Source organism: Fukomys damarensis, unplaced genomic scaffold (assembly GCF_012274545.1).
Source record: "Fukomys damarensis isolate Sample0158 unplaced genomic scaffold, DMR_v1.0_HiC HiC_scaffold_15, whole genome shotgun sequence".
NCBI lineage: Eukaryota > Metazoa > Chordata > Mammalia > Rodentia > Bathyergidae > Fukomys > Fukomys damarensis.
The window spans coordinates 18166257-18181691 of record NW_022900927.1 but is presented as its reverse complement, the minus strand read 5'-3'; the positions used below and the strand labels follow the sequence as shown (position 1 = coordinate 18181691).

The 15435-nt window shown below is 38.2% G+C and overlaps 1 protein-coding gene across 1 annotated transcript in view; it reads right to left on the bottom strand.

Annotated features, from left to right (window-relative positions):
* Nucleotides 1-15435, bottom strand: part of Scn8a (sodium voltage-gated channel alpha subunit 8) — a 116675-nt gene that overhangs the window by 54867 nt on the left and 46373 nt on the right. The window contains exons 12-13 of the mRNA XM_010628614.2: nt 15205-15434; nt 1610-1742 (exon numbers count right to left, since the gene is read on the bottom strand). Of these exons, the coding sequence (XP_010626916.1) occupies nt 1610-1742; nt 15205-15434 (363 nt within the window). The remainder of the gene's footprint in view (nt 1-1609; nt 1743-15204; nt 15435) is intronic.

Below are 15435 nucleotides of genomic sequence, written 5' to 3'. Positions count from 1 at the left end.
TTTTTTTTTTTTTTTTTTTTTTTTTTTTTTTTTGGTAGCGGGGATTGAACTAGGGTCCTTGTGCTTGCAAGGCAGGCCACCCAACCACTGAGCTAAATCCCAGGCCCTATTTCTTTTGATTGGTGAACTGAGGCCACTAACATTGATGGTTATAACTGATATGTATTGACTTTTCATTGTTATGTTATCTTCCTGTTATTACCTCTTTTATTTTTTATTTTTCCCCATCTCCTTTTAATTTCTTGCCTTGCCTGGTGTATTTGCTCTGCTGGGCCTTATTGAGTGCAGTCAATTTTCTTGCAATCTCAAAGTATAAGCTACAAAGCTCAAAGATATTCAATACCTACATTCCCACTGAGACAACTTCAATGGTAATACAGGAAAACAGGAATGAATAGTCGTTGTTCCAGCAGTTGATCCAATATTATTTTTCCTTGATACATTTTCAAGATTAGCATAGTGATAGTAGGGTCTGATTCCTTACATATATGTGGGGATATAAATACCTTAGAGAGCTCCTTTCTAGAGATCTTCCCTCTACTGCAAACCCTCCACAGCATATACACATGTAAGTGTGCACACATGTGCATGCATGTACATGCACACGCACACACACACACACACACACACACGAAGTTAGGTATTTAAATGACTCAAAAACTAACTTGTCTCATGGATAGGAGGATAATGTCAAGTGTTGCTATCCCAGAATCTCTAGTTATTGCTGGATTTGTGGGTTAGCCTGGCTGTATGAACTCTGAGAACAGCAATCTGAGGTCTCAAGAATAGTGTGGACATACAATAAGGCAACTCAGCTAAATCAAAATGAATCGAATGAAGATGAGAATCAACTGGGACCTGGTGAGAGAAAAATTTACCATGGATTTTAACTCCAAAAGGAGGCTGAGATATACACCAGGCCCAGAGAGAGGGCTGCCACTTGTCAGGGAAACTGGTTTACAGGAAAACCCTCACCATGTCAGGCTATGTCATGGATAAACCACCTTGCACAAAGAATCCGACCCAAATAACAACATCACTGCAAACATGCTGTGATTCAGCAGTGGCTGCGTTCTCGTGCAACATGGAGAGCCTGAAGTAAGAGGGGCTGGCTTACCTAGCCACACATCAAATGTATTTTTGGATATGTGGGTATCTGGAGAAAGGCAGAATTAGGTGCAATCAAAATGCACAGTACATTCTCCCTTCAGGAAAAAGCAAAAAGACTGTAAGTACTTAGAAAGGAAAACAGAAAGGAAATTGTGAGGTGGAGGCTATGAAGGGAATTCCATCATTGCATGTATTCACAGTGCTTCACCTACATTCCCTGACATCACACAGCACCCCACTGGCTCCTTGTGGTGATTACTGAGACTTGCTGAGGTTTTCCAGCTCATTTTGTCACTTCCTCATTTTTCTTATCTAGCTGTGCATGATACTGGCAGCAAATGTGAAGTCTCTGATTCTCTGTACATAGCTTTGGGAAGAGAATTTGTCATCCAATAAGATCTATTCCTAAAGCTCAGTGTTTGCAGAACTAAAATCAAGGGACAAGGCACTCTACATATTTACATCTCAGTAGCTCGCATTGGCATCACAGGACACATACCTTCTACTAGTGTGTTTGTAACAACACTCATTATACTGTTGATTCTGTCTTTTCGTCCATAGGAGGCCAGTTGGTCCATGGATACTAAAAGAGATCCAGGGCCTTTCTTCTTAATTTCCACCTCTGTTGTTCCCTAAAAAAAAAAAAAAAGGCAAGTAGGGTAAGTAAATCTGATAAACATAAGATGGCCATACTGATACAGTCCAGAGTGTGAGAAGTTTGACCTTCGTTACATTTTTTTCTTTTTAATTGGCTGTATTATCTTAATTAGTTCAAGAAGTAGAATGAAAAAAGTTGGCCATGGATGATCCTTAGTTCTGTAGATAAGTCATTTAAATTTATGCAAATGAACTACCATGAACCCAAGAAACTGGCTGGAATCCAAAAATACCACCTGTTTAGTTCTAAGCAGAGTAGAGAGACCAAATCCCTTAGGGGTACTGCCACCAGGAGTAGGTGCTGAATTTCCCTGTCCTAGTCTCATCCACAGCATTTGGCTAAAACTGGTTCACATAATAAAATAAGTCAAATTCACCTCTACTTCAAATTTTATTAATGCTAAGTTCCCAATCACGGTGAACGTCATAGATGCTGTTTCTTCCCTGCCACTCTAGCAAACTGCCCCCTTCCAAATGCCAAACCTTGACTAACTACACATAGGCAAGCTGAAGTTCTACTCTAAATCTCTTCCAAGGTATTGTAAGAAAGCAGGGTAATATTTAGTATCTTAAATATATTGTATCATATGTATTTATCTTGTCATTTTACAATTTTATTTTATAAATTTACCCACGATGTTCAAATTCTGAACCAAATAAAACTAGCAGAAGACATTATCAGAGTGTCATAAAAGACAAGTTATATGCTTTGCTGTGGGCAATACTGGTATGGTGCCTTACAGCAAAGGGTTTCTTATTGTCCCTGGCTCATGTTCTTTATGACTATTCTACATGAGATTAGGTTTAATGGGATGGCTTAAAACTTAACTCTCTAGTAACTATATTTCTCATATCATGGCACTCACTTAAAACTGGCTGCTCCTTTCATGGTAAAGGTAAGAGGAAAGAGACAATTACTGTCCCTCAGAGGATGAGGAAAAGACATATTTGTATGAGGCTAGAGAAGTATATGTCTGATTAGTACCAGAATGAACCTGTCCCTTCTACCCCCCACCCTGTACTGGGGTCTGAACTTACAGCCTTCACACTGAGCTACATCCCTAGCCCTTTTTTATTTTGAGACAGGGTCTTACTAAGATGATAAGTTGCCCACCCTAGTCTCAAACTTGCAATCCTCCAGCCTCAGCCTCTTAGGGTCCTGGGATTATAGACATGTGCCACCATGCCCAGTTGAAAATAAAATACTTTGGACAGCTACATTAAAAAATCCTTGTGTTGGGGCCAGGGATTTAGCTCAGCGGTTCGGTGGCCTGCCTTGCAAGCGCAAGGACCCAAGTTTAAAAAAAAAAAAAAAAAAAAAAAAAAAAAAAAAAAAATCCTTGTGTCCTTAAACATGTTTGTTTAGATTTTAATGCCTGCATAGAAGAAAAGTTCTGGCAGATGAAAAGATTTATCTGATCAAAATGTTTTGTCAGACTACTCTGTTGATCCAGACATTTGGTTCATCCTAGGGTCCTGTTTGTTTAGTTAGTTTGGTTGGCAGAGCCAGAGCAGAAATAGAAAGGAAAAATAAATTATTTTCTTGGGAATTCCTGCCTGCTTTACTATATAAACATCTTGTTTATATAGTATAACTTGTTAGCTATTATCTCAGATCATAAGATCTTTGAGAAGCCTGGTTTTGCTACAATTCTCAGCCTGAATATGAATATGACACTTGATAAACTAAACTACCATATATTTTATTTATTTATTTTTTGTTTGTTTGTTTATTGGTACCAGGGATTGAACTCGGGACCTTGCACTTGCGAGGCAGGTAGAGGAACCACTGAGCTAAATCCCCAGCCCTAAACTACTTTATTTTATAAATTATAATCATCTAAAAGTGAAGAAAGGCTCCATACAATAGACACTTGTTCCTGTAGTTTACTGATTCTTGATTTTTACTGAGTTGTCCTTTTATAAACCTGTATTTCACAGTAGATAATTTTCTTTTCTTTTTTTTTTTTTTGGTACTGGGGATCGAACTTGGGTCATTGTACTTGTGAGGCAGGTGGCAGAACCACTGAGCCTCCCCAGCCCTTTTTTCTTAATGATGACTTTAAAGGAATAAGATCCTTTAAATAGTGTATGATCAAATGGACCATCTGGCTCATCAAGCAACATAAAATTTCATATAATATGGCTTTAGTACTAAGCATAAATGTTTTGTGGGCTTGCCAGATATAACAAGATATAATTTCTTCAGACTTTATTAACATCAAACTTAAAAACAAATTAATAAAACAGAGTCTGGAAGACCTAGTCAAATCATTTGAGTGCTGGAATGCTAAAATAATCTTTAGCTTGAGGTATTTTCTTGTTGTTTTTTGTTGCAACTCATAGCCTTTTGTATGTTAGGAAAGTGCTCTACTAGTAAGCTATAGCCCTATCTCCTAGCTTGTGGGTTAAAAAAAAAGATATACATAAAACAAAAAATTCATCCTCAGACTTAATACTAGGATAATACAATGTTTGCTTTTGCTTTTGTTTTTTTGAGGCAGGATCTCCCTTTGTAGTTCAGGCTGGCCCTGAATTCACTCTGTAGCCCAGGCTATCCTCTGTAGTGATCTTCCTGTCTCAGCCTCCTGAGAATACAATTTTTTCTTTTAATGTTTCTATGCTAAGTGAACATAAGCCAGAGCAGAGATACATGGAAACAACTTATATAACATTCAAATTTGTCTTGTAACTCAATTATTATTGAATACATCTTTATGTTTAAAAGGGAAATATATGAGACACTAAGACAAAAATTTCAAAGCTCATAGTTAGGGCACTTTAGAGGATTAAAAAAGAAACTAATTATGTTACTCTTTTTTTTTACACAGACAAGAACATATGGAATATATCCAAACAACTGGAAAGTCCATAGTCTTGGGGTAGCAATAGGGTACTCAGAAAATTCCCCAACTATATGTAAACTAAACAAGAGTTCTAAAAATTCATGTTTCAAAGGTGAAATCACAAGAAAATATTTTAGCTGGATGATAAAGAAAACATAATACATCAAAATTTGTGAAGTGTAGGTGAAATAATGGTTAGAGGAAATTTTATAGTTTTAAGTGCTTATATTAGAAAATTAAAAAGGCATAAAAATAAGTGCTCTAAACTTTCACCTTGAGAAGCCAGCAAAAGATCAAATTAAACCTTGGGTAAATAGATGAAAGAAAATCATAAAAAATAGACTGGAAACTAATAAAATGGTATGTGAACAAACTAAATAGAGACAATCACAAAAGTTAAATGTTGGTTCTTTAAAAAGATTAATAAAATGATATTTCCCCCAGTAAGACTGGTTAATAAAGAGAAAAAAGGAACATCATTACAAATCCTACAGACATTTAAAAAAATAATGTGTTTTTGATGTACTGTGTATATGTATTATTATTATTGATAATGATTATTAATAATGTAATAATGACATATCAAGGAAGAATCAATATACTAATCAAATTATAACTCATCAAGAGATGTAAGAAATAAAAAAACTGTAACAGCCCACATCAAAAACAGCATACTATAAAGAAAACTTACTATAAAGAAAACTCCAGGCCTAGAAAGCTCCACAAGTGAATTCTATGAAATATTAAGAAATACCATGCATAAACAAAAATTTTTTCAGAAAAAAGAGGATAAGGGCACACTTCTTAACATGACTGATATCAATCTTGACAAAAATAATATAAGAAAGGAAAATCAGCAACTGGTATCTAGCATGAATAGAACTGCAAAATCCTTAACAAAATATAGGCAAACAGAATCTAGCAACGTATACAAAGGATTAAAATATATCATGACCAATAACAGTTTAACCCAGGAAAGCAAGGTTAGTTAACACTAGGAAAAAAGTCAATGTCAGGGCTGGGGTTTTAGCTCAGCGGTTCCACTGCCTGCCTTGCAAGTGCAAGGACCTGAGTTTGATCCCCAGTACCAAAAAAAAAAAAAAAAAAAAAAAAAAAAAAAAAAAAAAAGTCAATGTCATTCAATCAAGAATGAAAGAATAAAGAACAAAAAAATATGATCTTAGAGATGCTGAAAAACAACACCTCTGTATAATAACATTTCTCAGCAAACTATGAATAAAATATAGCAGTTTTAGTTTGATAAAAGATATCCATGAAAACCTGTAGCTAACATCATCCCTCCAGGTAAAACTTTAAATCCTTTCACCTATATTGGAAATAATAAAAGGTGTATGCTTTCATCACTTCTATTCAGTTTCACATCTGAAGTCCTAGTTAGTTCAAGAAAGCTAAATAAATAAAGATGGCAGCTGGTATTCACAGAAAATATTATTGCCTATGTAGAAAACTGGAATTTTCTAAAAAAAAAATCTCCAAACCTAATAGAACCAACATATTGTGACCTTTATTAAGGTTACATATTGCAAGGTCAGTATATAATCTATGGTCTGGCAATAAATAATTGAAAAACAAAGTTTAAAAAATTATAGTTTTGAAAGTGTTAAAAGTATCAGTGCCAAGGGATAAAGCCAAAGAAAGATGTACAAGATCTTTACTATGAGCTATCCAACTTTGCTGAAACTTAAGATCTAAATAAGTGAAGAGATATACCCCATTGTAGATTCTGAGACATCAGAATTAAGATACTCTCTTGAAAATGATCAACTGATTCAGGAAAATAATCCTATATTTTTTATTTTTATCTTACTTTACTATGATTATTTTTTTGGTACTGGGGATTGAATTCAGGACCTTGTGCTTACCAGGCAGGCACAGTGCCACTGAGGTACATCCCTGGCAGGAAAATAATCTTTTAAAGAAGACCTAGAATAGCAAAATAATTCCTTAAAATATTGTTATCTGTTAAATATCCTTAAAAATATTTTGTTTGAAGAGTTTATACTACCTCTTTTCAAGACTTATTACAAGGTTATGATGAATAATCACGATAAACAAATACTGTTATAAGCACAAACAAAAAGATAAAGGAAACAGAAGAGATTCCCCAAGTAGACGTATATATATATATATATATATATGAACTTAAGGATAAGTAGGCAAAGAGTTCTTGAACAGGATGGAAAAAGTAATAATCATAAAAGAAAAAAAACTGATACACTGGAGTTAACAAAAACAAAATCTAGTAAAGGACTTGCATTTAGAAAATATAAAAAAAGTTAATTAATAATGAGACAAATCAGTTAATGGGCCAAAGGTCTGAATAAACAATTCACTAAAGAAGACAGCACATGAAAAGATGCTCATCATCATTAGTCATCAGGGAAATGCAAATTGAAGACAATACTTTATGCCTGTTGAAATGCTAAAATCCCTAAAGGTATGGTAGCATAGTCTTGTAACCCCAGAACTCTGGGACGCTGAGGCAGGAGGGTCACAAATTTTCGGTCAGTTTGGATAACTTAGGGATTTAGCAAGACCGGCTGAAAAATAAAAGAAAAAAAATTAAAGGGTTAGGGAAATAAATCAGCATAAAGGCTTTGGGTTCAATCCCCAATAACACGGGGAAAAAAAAGTAAAATTAGGGGTCAGGTGTAGCTCAGCAGTAAAGCATATGCTTAGCAAGTATAAGGCCCAGGGTTCAATCCCTACCGTGACTAAATAGACAAACAAACAAAAGACCAACAACACCATCTCTAATACACAGAGGATGGGTTTAAAAATGGTGTAACTATTTTGGAAAACTGTTTGTCAACTTCTCATCAAGTTAAACATTTATCATATGACCCAGAAACTTCACTCTAAGGTATTGATCCAATAGAAATGAAAACATTTATTTACACTAAAGAGTAGTAAAAGAATGCTCATAGCAAGCTTATATTAAGTGCAAATTGGGAACAACCTAAAGGTCCATCCATTAATAGGAAAACGGATAAACAAAGGAATACCACTCAGTAGTAAAAGGAATGAACTATTGACACACAAAACAAGAATATGTCTCAAAAAAATCTTGTGGAGTGAAAGAAATCAAACAGAAAACACATATTGTACAAGTGTACACGTATGAAAGAAAATGAATCTCTGGTGACACAAGTTAGATGTGGTGGCCTGGAGTGGAGGGGACTGACTAGAAAGGGGTATGGGCACTGGAGGGCATGGGAGAGTCTTATAGAGAACAGTGCAGCTGACAACCCTCAGCTGGTCAGACAGCCCCTTCTCTACCCCCTCCTTACTCAGAACTTTGGTAACTCTTGGGCCAGAGTTACTCTTCAGAGTACGGATGCGGGAGTGTGTGAATATGTATAAAGCATTATCTGTGTTGTGAAAATAAACAAAGATCAACCAAATCAGAAAAACAAAGGCTATCAAGGGAGTCAGTCATAAGCACTGTTTTGGCAAAAGTGAAAGCCTCCTGGAGAAAAGCTTCATTCGAGCCTTGGTTCAAGGCTGGGGCCAATCACCAGAGCGAAGCTGAAGCTGTAGGTGAAGGAGATAAAAGCAGGACATGCTAAGTGACTGATTAGGAATACAGAGCTGGCTTGTCCGACCAATTTGGACCTAAATTGCAAATGACAAAAATGAGCATGGTCAGCACACACTAATCAAGACTGGGCCATTTGGGGCCATTGCTGGAGAAATTTATTGTTTATTTTCCTGAACAGTCATTAGTTCCCCGGAAGTTTGACTTAAAACAAGGTAGCTTCCTCGGTATTATTGTAGATAAGGGGCTTGGTTTCTTGGGCAGGTCAGGGGCCAAAGTTCTATTTATATGTGGTCTGGTCACTGTCCATCTGTACATGTGGTTCTCTAATATTCATCAAATTACACTGATTAATGGAGAGATACAAAGCAAACATATACTCACTACTCGTAACAACCTAAGATCACATAAATTGAAACTGCCTATGAAGGACACATCACTTAGAAGTGCTACGAATAAGTAAAGGACTAGATAGTGCTCAGAGAAAAATATTTTTATATTACCAAGAAACCTTAATTTGCTAACATGTGTGAGCCATTCCTGAAGTCCATCCTCCCTAGCCGAGGTTCTGAAAGTGGGATTGAAAGGCTAAAGTTCTTCATGTTTTTTTCCTTTGCTTCTTTCTGCCTCAATTAACAAGAAGCTGAGGTAAAATGCACATAACAAAAAATTCATCATTCTAATCATTTTTAAATGAAAAATTCAGTTTAGGGTTTTAGTACATTCATAATGTTGCATACAACCATCATCACCATCTAATTCCAGAACATTTCCAATACACCAAAGAAAAAACATAGTACTTGTCGGTAGTCATTCTCATTCCCCTCTCTACTTCAGTCCTCGAAAGTAATAATCTGATTAGTCTCTATGGATCTGCCTCAATTAGGTATCTCATATCAATTAAATCATATAAAATTGACTGGCTGGCTGTTTCATTTAGAATAAGGTTTTTAAGGTTCATTCTTTATATATAAACACTTCAATTCTTTTTATGGCCAAATAATATTTCAAACGAACTCACCATGTAGCCTAGGCTGGCCTTGAATTCACAGTGATCCTCCTGCCTCAGCCTCCCAAATGCTGGGATTACACGCATGCCCAACTACACCCAGATCAACATGATTTCTGTGTGGCTTTGGATTGCTGCCAGCACCTGCTCTCTTTATGCATGAAGAGTAGGGATGTAACACTTTTCATTCAATACATTCATGAATTTACAGATACTTTGGTTATTTCTATTTTTTTTACTAATTAACAATAATTTTATGAGTATTCATGTGTTAACATACATTTTTGGGTGTGTTAACATATTGTTTTCAATTCTCGAGTATATACCTAGGAGCAGAATTGCTGGGTCACATGGTAAATCTGTGTTTAAATTTTTGAGGAACTGCCACACTAATTTCCAAGGTGGCTGTACCATTTTATACTCCTACCAGTATTGCTGGCTGCTGTTACTGCTGTCAGACCATGGACACTTGGAGTAGACTCTCTCCTAACGAGAGCAGCTTTTTAGTCAGCCTTCACTAGAACTCTGCTCAGAATTCTATGAAGTGTATATTACAGGTTTAGCTGCCCAGATCTCACTACTAGGCCAGTGATAGCAAATGCTTTACTTTTTTTGGCAACGGGGGGGGGTATAGGGGATCGAATTCAGGACCTTGCACTTGCAAGGCAGGTGCAGCACCATAGAGCTATACCTCTGGTCCAATGGTAAACCTTTTAGAGCCTTCAATGATACAAACAGCCCACTTTGGCAAGTGTGCCAGAGGTTCGCTACCACTGACTGAGGAGCTGGAGAGGGTTGTTGGGGAGCAGGTAGAACTAACAACCTTTTAAACAGGAACCTTTGTCTGTTTTGCATTCAGCCTATAAAGAGTCTTGGAGCAATGGTCATTAATTGAGGAAGCAACTGAGAAATTTAGCCAAGTTCTTTAAAAGTTAAACCCCATACAAATTTATTTCCCTTTCTCTTAACTCAAATGCAAAATTTATTAGGGCATTTGGCTACTGGTTTCCACCTTCCAAAATTATAGCCATCCTCCTTACAGAGTTACTACAGCAGCTGCAGATGGCAGATCTGCCCACTATAGATCTGCCAAGGAAGCTCAACTTCTTACTAATTCTAAATTCCTTTCACATGGAAATACCTAACTGGGAATTTATCAGCCATTTTTCTTAGAAGTAAAATTTAGAGCATTTTAGAAATGTCCTGAGAACTTGGGTATTAGTCAAATTCCTGTTCAAGCCTTTCTAAAATTTCTGTAGTGTTCTGCTTTAAAGTAATTTTTTTTTCTTTAGACAGGGTCTCACTATGTAGCTGAGACTGACCTGGAACTCACTATGTAGTCCAGGCTGGTCTCGAACTCACAGCAATCCTCCTGCCTCAGCCTTCCAAGTGCTGGGCTTACAGGCGTGTGTGCCACCACACCTGGCTGCTTTAAAGTAATTTTTTTTTCTTTAGACAGGGTCTCACTATGTAGCTGAGACTGACCTGGAACTCACTATGTAGTCCAGGCTGGTCTCGAACTCACAGCAATCCTCCTGCCTCAGCCTTCCAAGTGCTGGGCTTACAGGCGTGTGTGCCACCACACCTGGCTGCTTTAAAGTAATTGTACAACAATTTATTTATCAGACAAAGGATCACTGGACTCCTAGAAGGAGTCCTCTATATGTAAGTCAAGCAACCCAGTAGAAACCCCATTCTCTACTTAGAACTAAAAAGAAGTACAGGGAAAGGAAAGGAAGTTGGCTCTCTGAATCCCAAGAATGGGGTATATAATATGCTTCACATTTTATATATATACATTATATTTGATTTTCACAATAGCCCAGCAGAAAAGAAAAATTTTTAATTTTTCAGGATCACAGGTGTAAACAAAGAACTTGGGCTCTGGAGTTAGTACTGCGTAGTAGTTAATGATTAAAGCCCTGGAGTTATATTGCCTGGAATTAAATCCTAACTACTGCTTACTGTGCAATCTTGGACAAATTACTTTATTCCTCGAAGCCTTGGTTGCCTCTCCAAAAATGCAAACAACAGCATTATCTATCTCACAGGGCAGGGCTGGGAGCATTAAATGAGATAATGCTTTGGGACAAGCTACTTCAAATAAACTACCTTCTCTTTCTTTCCTCTCTTCCCCTTCCTCCCCACCCTTCTAGGGTCTCACTATATAGTCCAGGTTGGCCTTGAACTCACCATATAGCCTAGGCTGGCCTTGAACTTGCAGTGATCCTCCTGCCTCAGCCTCCCAAATGCTGGGATTACAGGCATGCCCAACTACACCCAACTCAACATGATTTATGAATTATGTGTGGCTTTGGATTGCTGCCAGCACCTGTTCTTTATGCATGAAGAGTAATGATTCTCACCTACTTTTCCAGATCAGAGATAAATGGGAAACTGTCCTCCTACAGCAAAGAGCAAAAATGAAAATTCCCAAACTGAAAAAAATCATCACTACATAATTAATGAATATGTGAAAGCTTTTGATAAAACTCTAGTGGTGTAATGTCTGGATGTCTTTTTTTCCCCCCAGACAGCCTATTTATTTTTTAATCTGAGGCCATAGGAAAAAGAGTATGTGTCATAGGCCAGGCATGAATACTGTGTGAGACAGGCTTGAGAGCCATCAGTGACTCCTATGTCATTCCCTGCAGCAAGAGTATATATAACTAAAAGCATTCTAATGGCTCAGGTGAAGACAAGTGAATCGTTGGCTGTGGAAACATCCAACATGTTTAACGGTGTGATTCACTGTATCCTAGTGCAAAGAGGTAACTGATTACTGGCTGGGCTGCTGGATGAGAAATTAATACCTCAAATTTTATAATTAAAATTAGCAATATTAACCTAAAATATTAATATATTGTGTTCTTCCAAGAAAAATGACTATTTTCTCCACTTTTCAAAGGAATTAATATTTAAGCTGCCAGGAAGATCTTCTTGACATCAAGAAAACCTTGGTATAAGTTCTACTTATGCAAGTTCCTAAAGTCTCTCTCTGAGGACAAAAAAATCACCTACTGAATATACTGGTGATAAGAATTAAATTATATATATGTATGCACACTATGTTAAAATTCAGTATACTATAGCTATAATTACTATGCCCACTGTAGAAAAATGGAAAAGCATAGGAAGAAAAAAAGAAAAAAGTCACTAGTAATTTCTCCTGCCAAAGGCAACTACTGTTAGCTGTTACCAGTCATCTTTTTAAATGTAATTTGTCTTTATATGTCTTTGATCTCAGACCATAGACTGTACGCATTCTGTTTGGACCTATTCATATAACATTTTCTCATACCAGTAACTGCTAGCTGTTAAGACTTTTTTTTACTGGCTTCTCATGAAATAGCTTTTCCTAGCTATGAAGCCTTTGGGAATGATATGCTCTTGCCTACCTACATCTTCTTGCCACTTTGGGGTCTGACCCCTTGCCACTGGGAATCCTCAATTCAGTCACCATCATCACTTGGGACCACTACAGAGAATCTCCTGTGCGCTTACAGGGTGCTGAGTATGCAGGCTCGCCAAAAACCAAAGGCAGAGCTCTGTAGGCCACAGTGCACGGTGGTGCAGAAAGCCTTATATTCCATAGCCATCTGCTCAACTGAGTCTCAGATTTTCTTCCACACAGTATAAGAGAAGATGCTGAAAAAACAAAAATAAACCCCCAAACCCGATCATCTGCCTTAAACCAGAGTGAAAACTCCTTCTTGACATCTTTCTTGTACCATCTCTTCAGAGAAAAGCAAGCTGTATTTTTGGCTTAATCATTTTTAAAAACTGCCATGATAGCAACATTCAGTTTAGCTCTCCACATTTGCATTGCCCCAGCTATACTATGATGCCGACTCACCCTTCACTCGCCATTGTTATCAGCTCTTTTTTTAAAGCGAATACAATTAACTATAATTGTGGAGCCCACAGTTCACTCTCAGATACAGGATTGGTAAGATTCAAGATTAAACACAAAGATAATCATCTAAAGCATTTATTTTGGCTAGCTCTCTGGGTTTGGGGGAATTTTAGTCATATTTATTATCCCTGTTCCTGTAGTTGCTCATATTAGATACACAGGTTTCCAGAAAAGCAATGGCCAAGTGATGATGCAGAGAAGATATTAAAATTAACTGGGAGGCAGAAGATTTGGCGGGGGGTTTCTGAATAATCTAAGATTATTCTAAGATTTTGGCTCTGGAGCTGAAGAGGTATAAGACCTAAAGGAATACAAATCCTCTGAACCTGTTCCCCATCTCAAAAACAGGAATAGTAACCTTCACTATGTTAGTCTTATAAAACATTTGTTTAGAACAAATTAAATGATACATGTGAAAATACTCTATAGGCTGGAGTGTAGCTCAATGATAAAGTACTTGCCTTGCATGTGTGAGGCCCTGACTTCAATCCCAGCAATGCCCCAACCCCACACAGAGAGTAACTGGTACCTTATGAAAAACTACACATGTAAGAGGGAAGATATTTTCCTTTTAAACAAAAGGTCAGGGGCAGATAGAATAATACCAAACACATTCATACTGGTTTTTGAATTCCTTCCTTCCGGCGGGTCTGTTTGCCTCAGGTGCTGGGATTGAAACTGGGGCCTTGTACATAATAAGCAGCACTCACCACAAGACAATACTCCTACCAGTGCATTTTGAATTTTTATCTATATTCTCTTTTTTTTTTTTTTTTTTTTTTTTTTTTTTTTTTTTGGTTTTTTTGAGACAGGGTCTCACTATGTAGTTGAGTCTGACCTGGAACTCACTATGTAGCCCAGGCTGGTCTCGAACTCCCAGCAAACGTCCTGCCTCAGCCTCCTGAGTGCTGAGATTACAGGCGTGCGCCACCATGCCCAACTTTTATCTATATGCTTATAACTACTACCTTAAAGTCCTAAAACACAGATCATTCTGAAAGACTGTATCCACAATTACCCAGTTTTCCTCCACACATGCCACCATGCTAATTGAAGGGCTGGCTAACTCCATGCTGTGTTAGATACTCCAATGTTAGAGCAGAACAGACTCACATGCTATCTCAAGGCACCCCCAACCAGCTAAGGAGGCACCAAGGAGAGTTAAGGAATCAGAGGTAGGAAAGATTAGGATCATTGACATTATAAGAATTTAAATTTTAAAAAAAGGCATAAACAGCTTAGAATTTAAAGAAATGTTAAAGAGATAGCATTTCCCAAAGAGGGGACCATTATCTGAACTCCTAGAGAAGTGATTCTGTGAAGCTATTATCTGCAACTCCTCCAGAGCCTGACATTTGATTACATTTAATATTCATCTTTTGCTTCCCCTCTCCTTCCTCCCCCATACACCATGTGTTCTTGCCCCAACCTGCCACTTTTTCCTCCTTTGACTTATTTCCATCCCTTCTAAGAGACAGGGTCGAGTTTCCTACTGGTTTTGTTAAGCTCTCCTTGCCTGGCTCTCCTGGGACACATCACCTGCCCCAGCGTTATGAGTGAACATCCCTCTTTGGAAAAAATCACATCTCACCCTTGCAAAGGAGACAGAAAATCATTCCAAATGATACTGCATTTATTTTTTCATAGAAAGAATAAAGTCTTTAAGTTCCAAGCTGTTTCCCTAAGAGGGGAGAAGAAATGGGGGAAGAGAAGCAACGGTGGTTCCAAACCCGCTCCGAGTTGGTCACTGGTGGTGGCACCGTGGCATTCTCATTCCATTCCGGCAGTCAGTCAAGGCAGGTGGGGGAGGGCAACAAATGGGCAGATAGACTTGCGAAGTGGGGAAGGTAGAGGTCAAGTAAAAGAAGTAGATGAGCACGGAGGAGTCTGAAAGGGACGGAGGATGGGGGAATGGGGTAAGGAATAAAGAGAAGAAACAGAGGGAGTACTAAAGAGAGGTGCAGAAACAAACTGAGAGATAGAGAAGGGAACCAGGGGTATGGACAGGAGCGGGAGGAAAGACCAAGTGGGATGGCAGGGCAGGGCAGGGCAGGGCAGGGCGCGGGAGACTGCCATGCCTAGCCTGGCTGTGTATATACTTCCTTACACTGTCCTCAGTAGCTGCCTTATCTATTTTCACCTCTGGCAGGAGCCGCCCGCCGATGTGGGAGCCAGGCCCGCCGATGAGCGACACCACGCCGTTGCAGTCCACCGTGCTGTTGCGCTTCACGCTGCGCCGCAGGCTGGGGAAGATGCGCGAGGAGCGGCTGCCCTGGCTGTAGCCGCTGTAGCCGCTGTAGCTGCTGCGGCGCTCTCGGGCCCGGATCGGGATGAACAG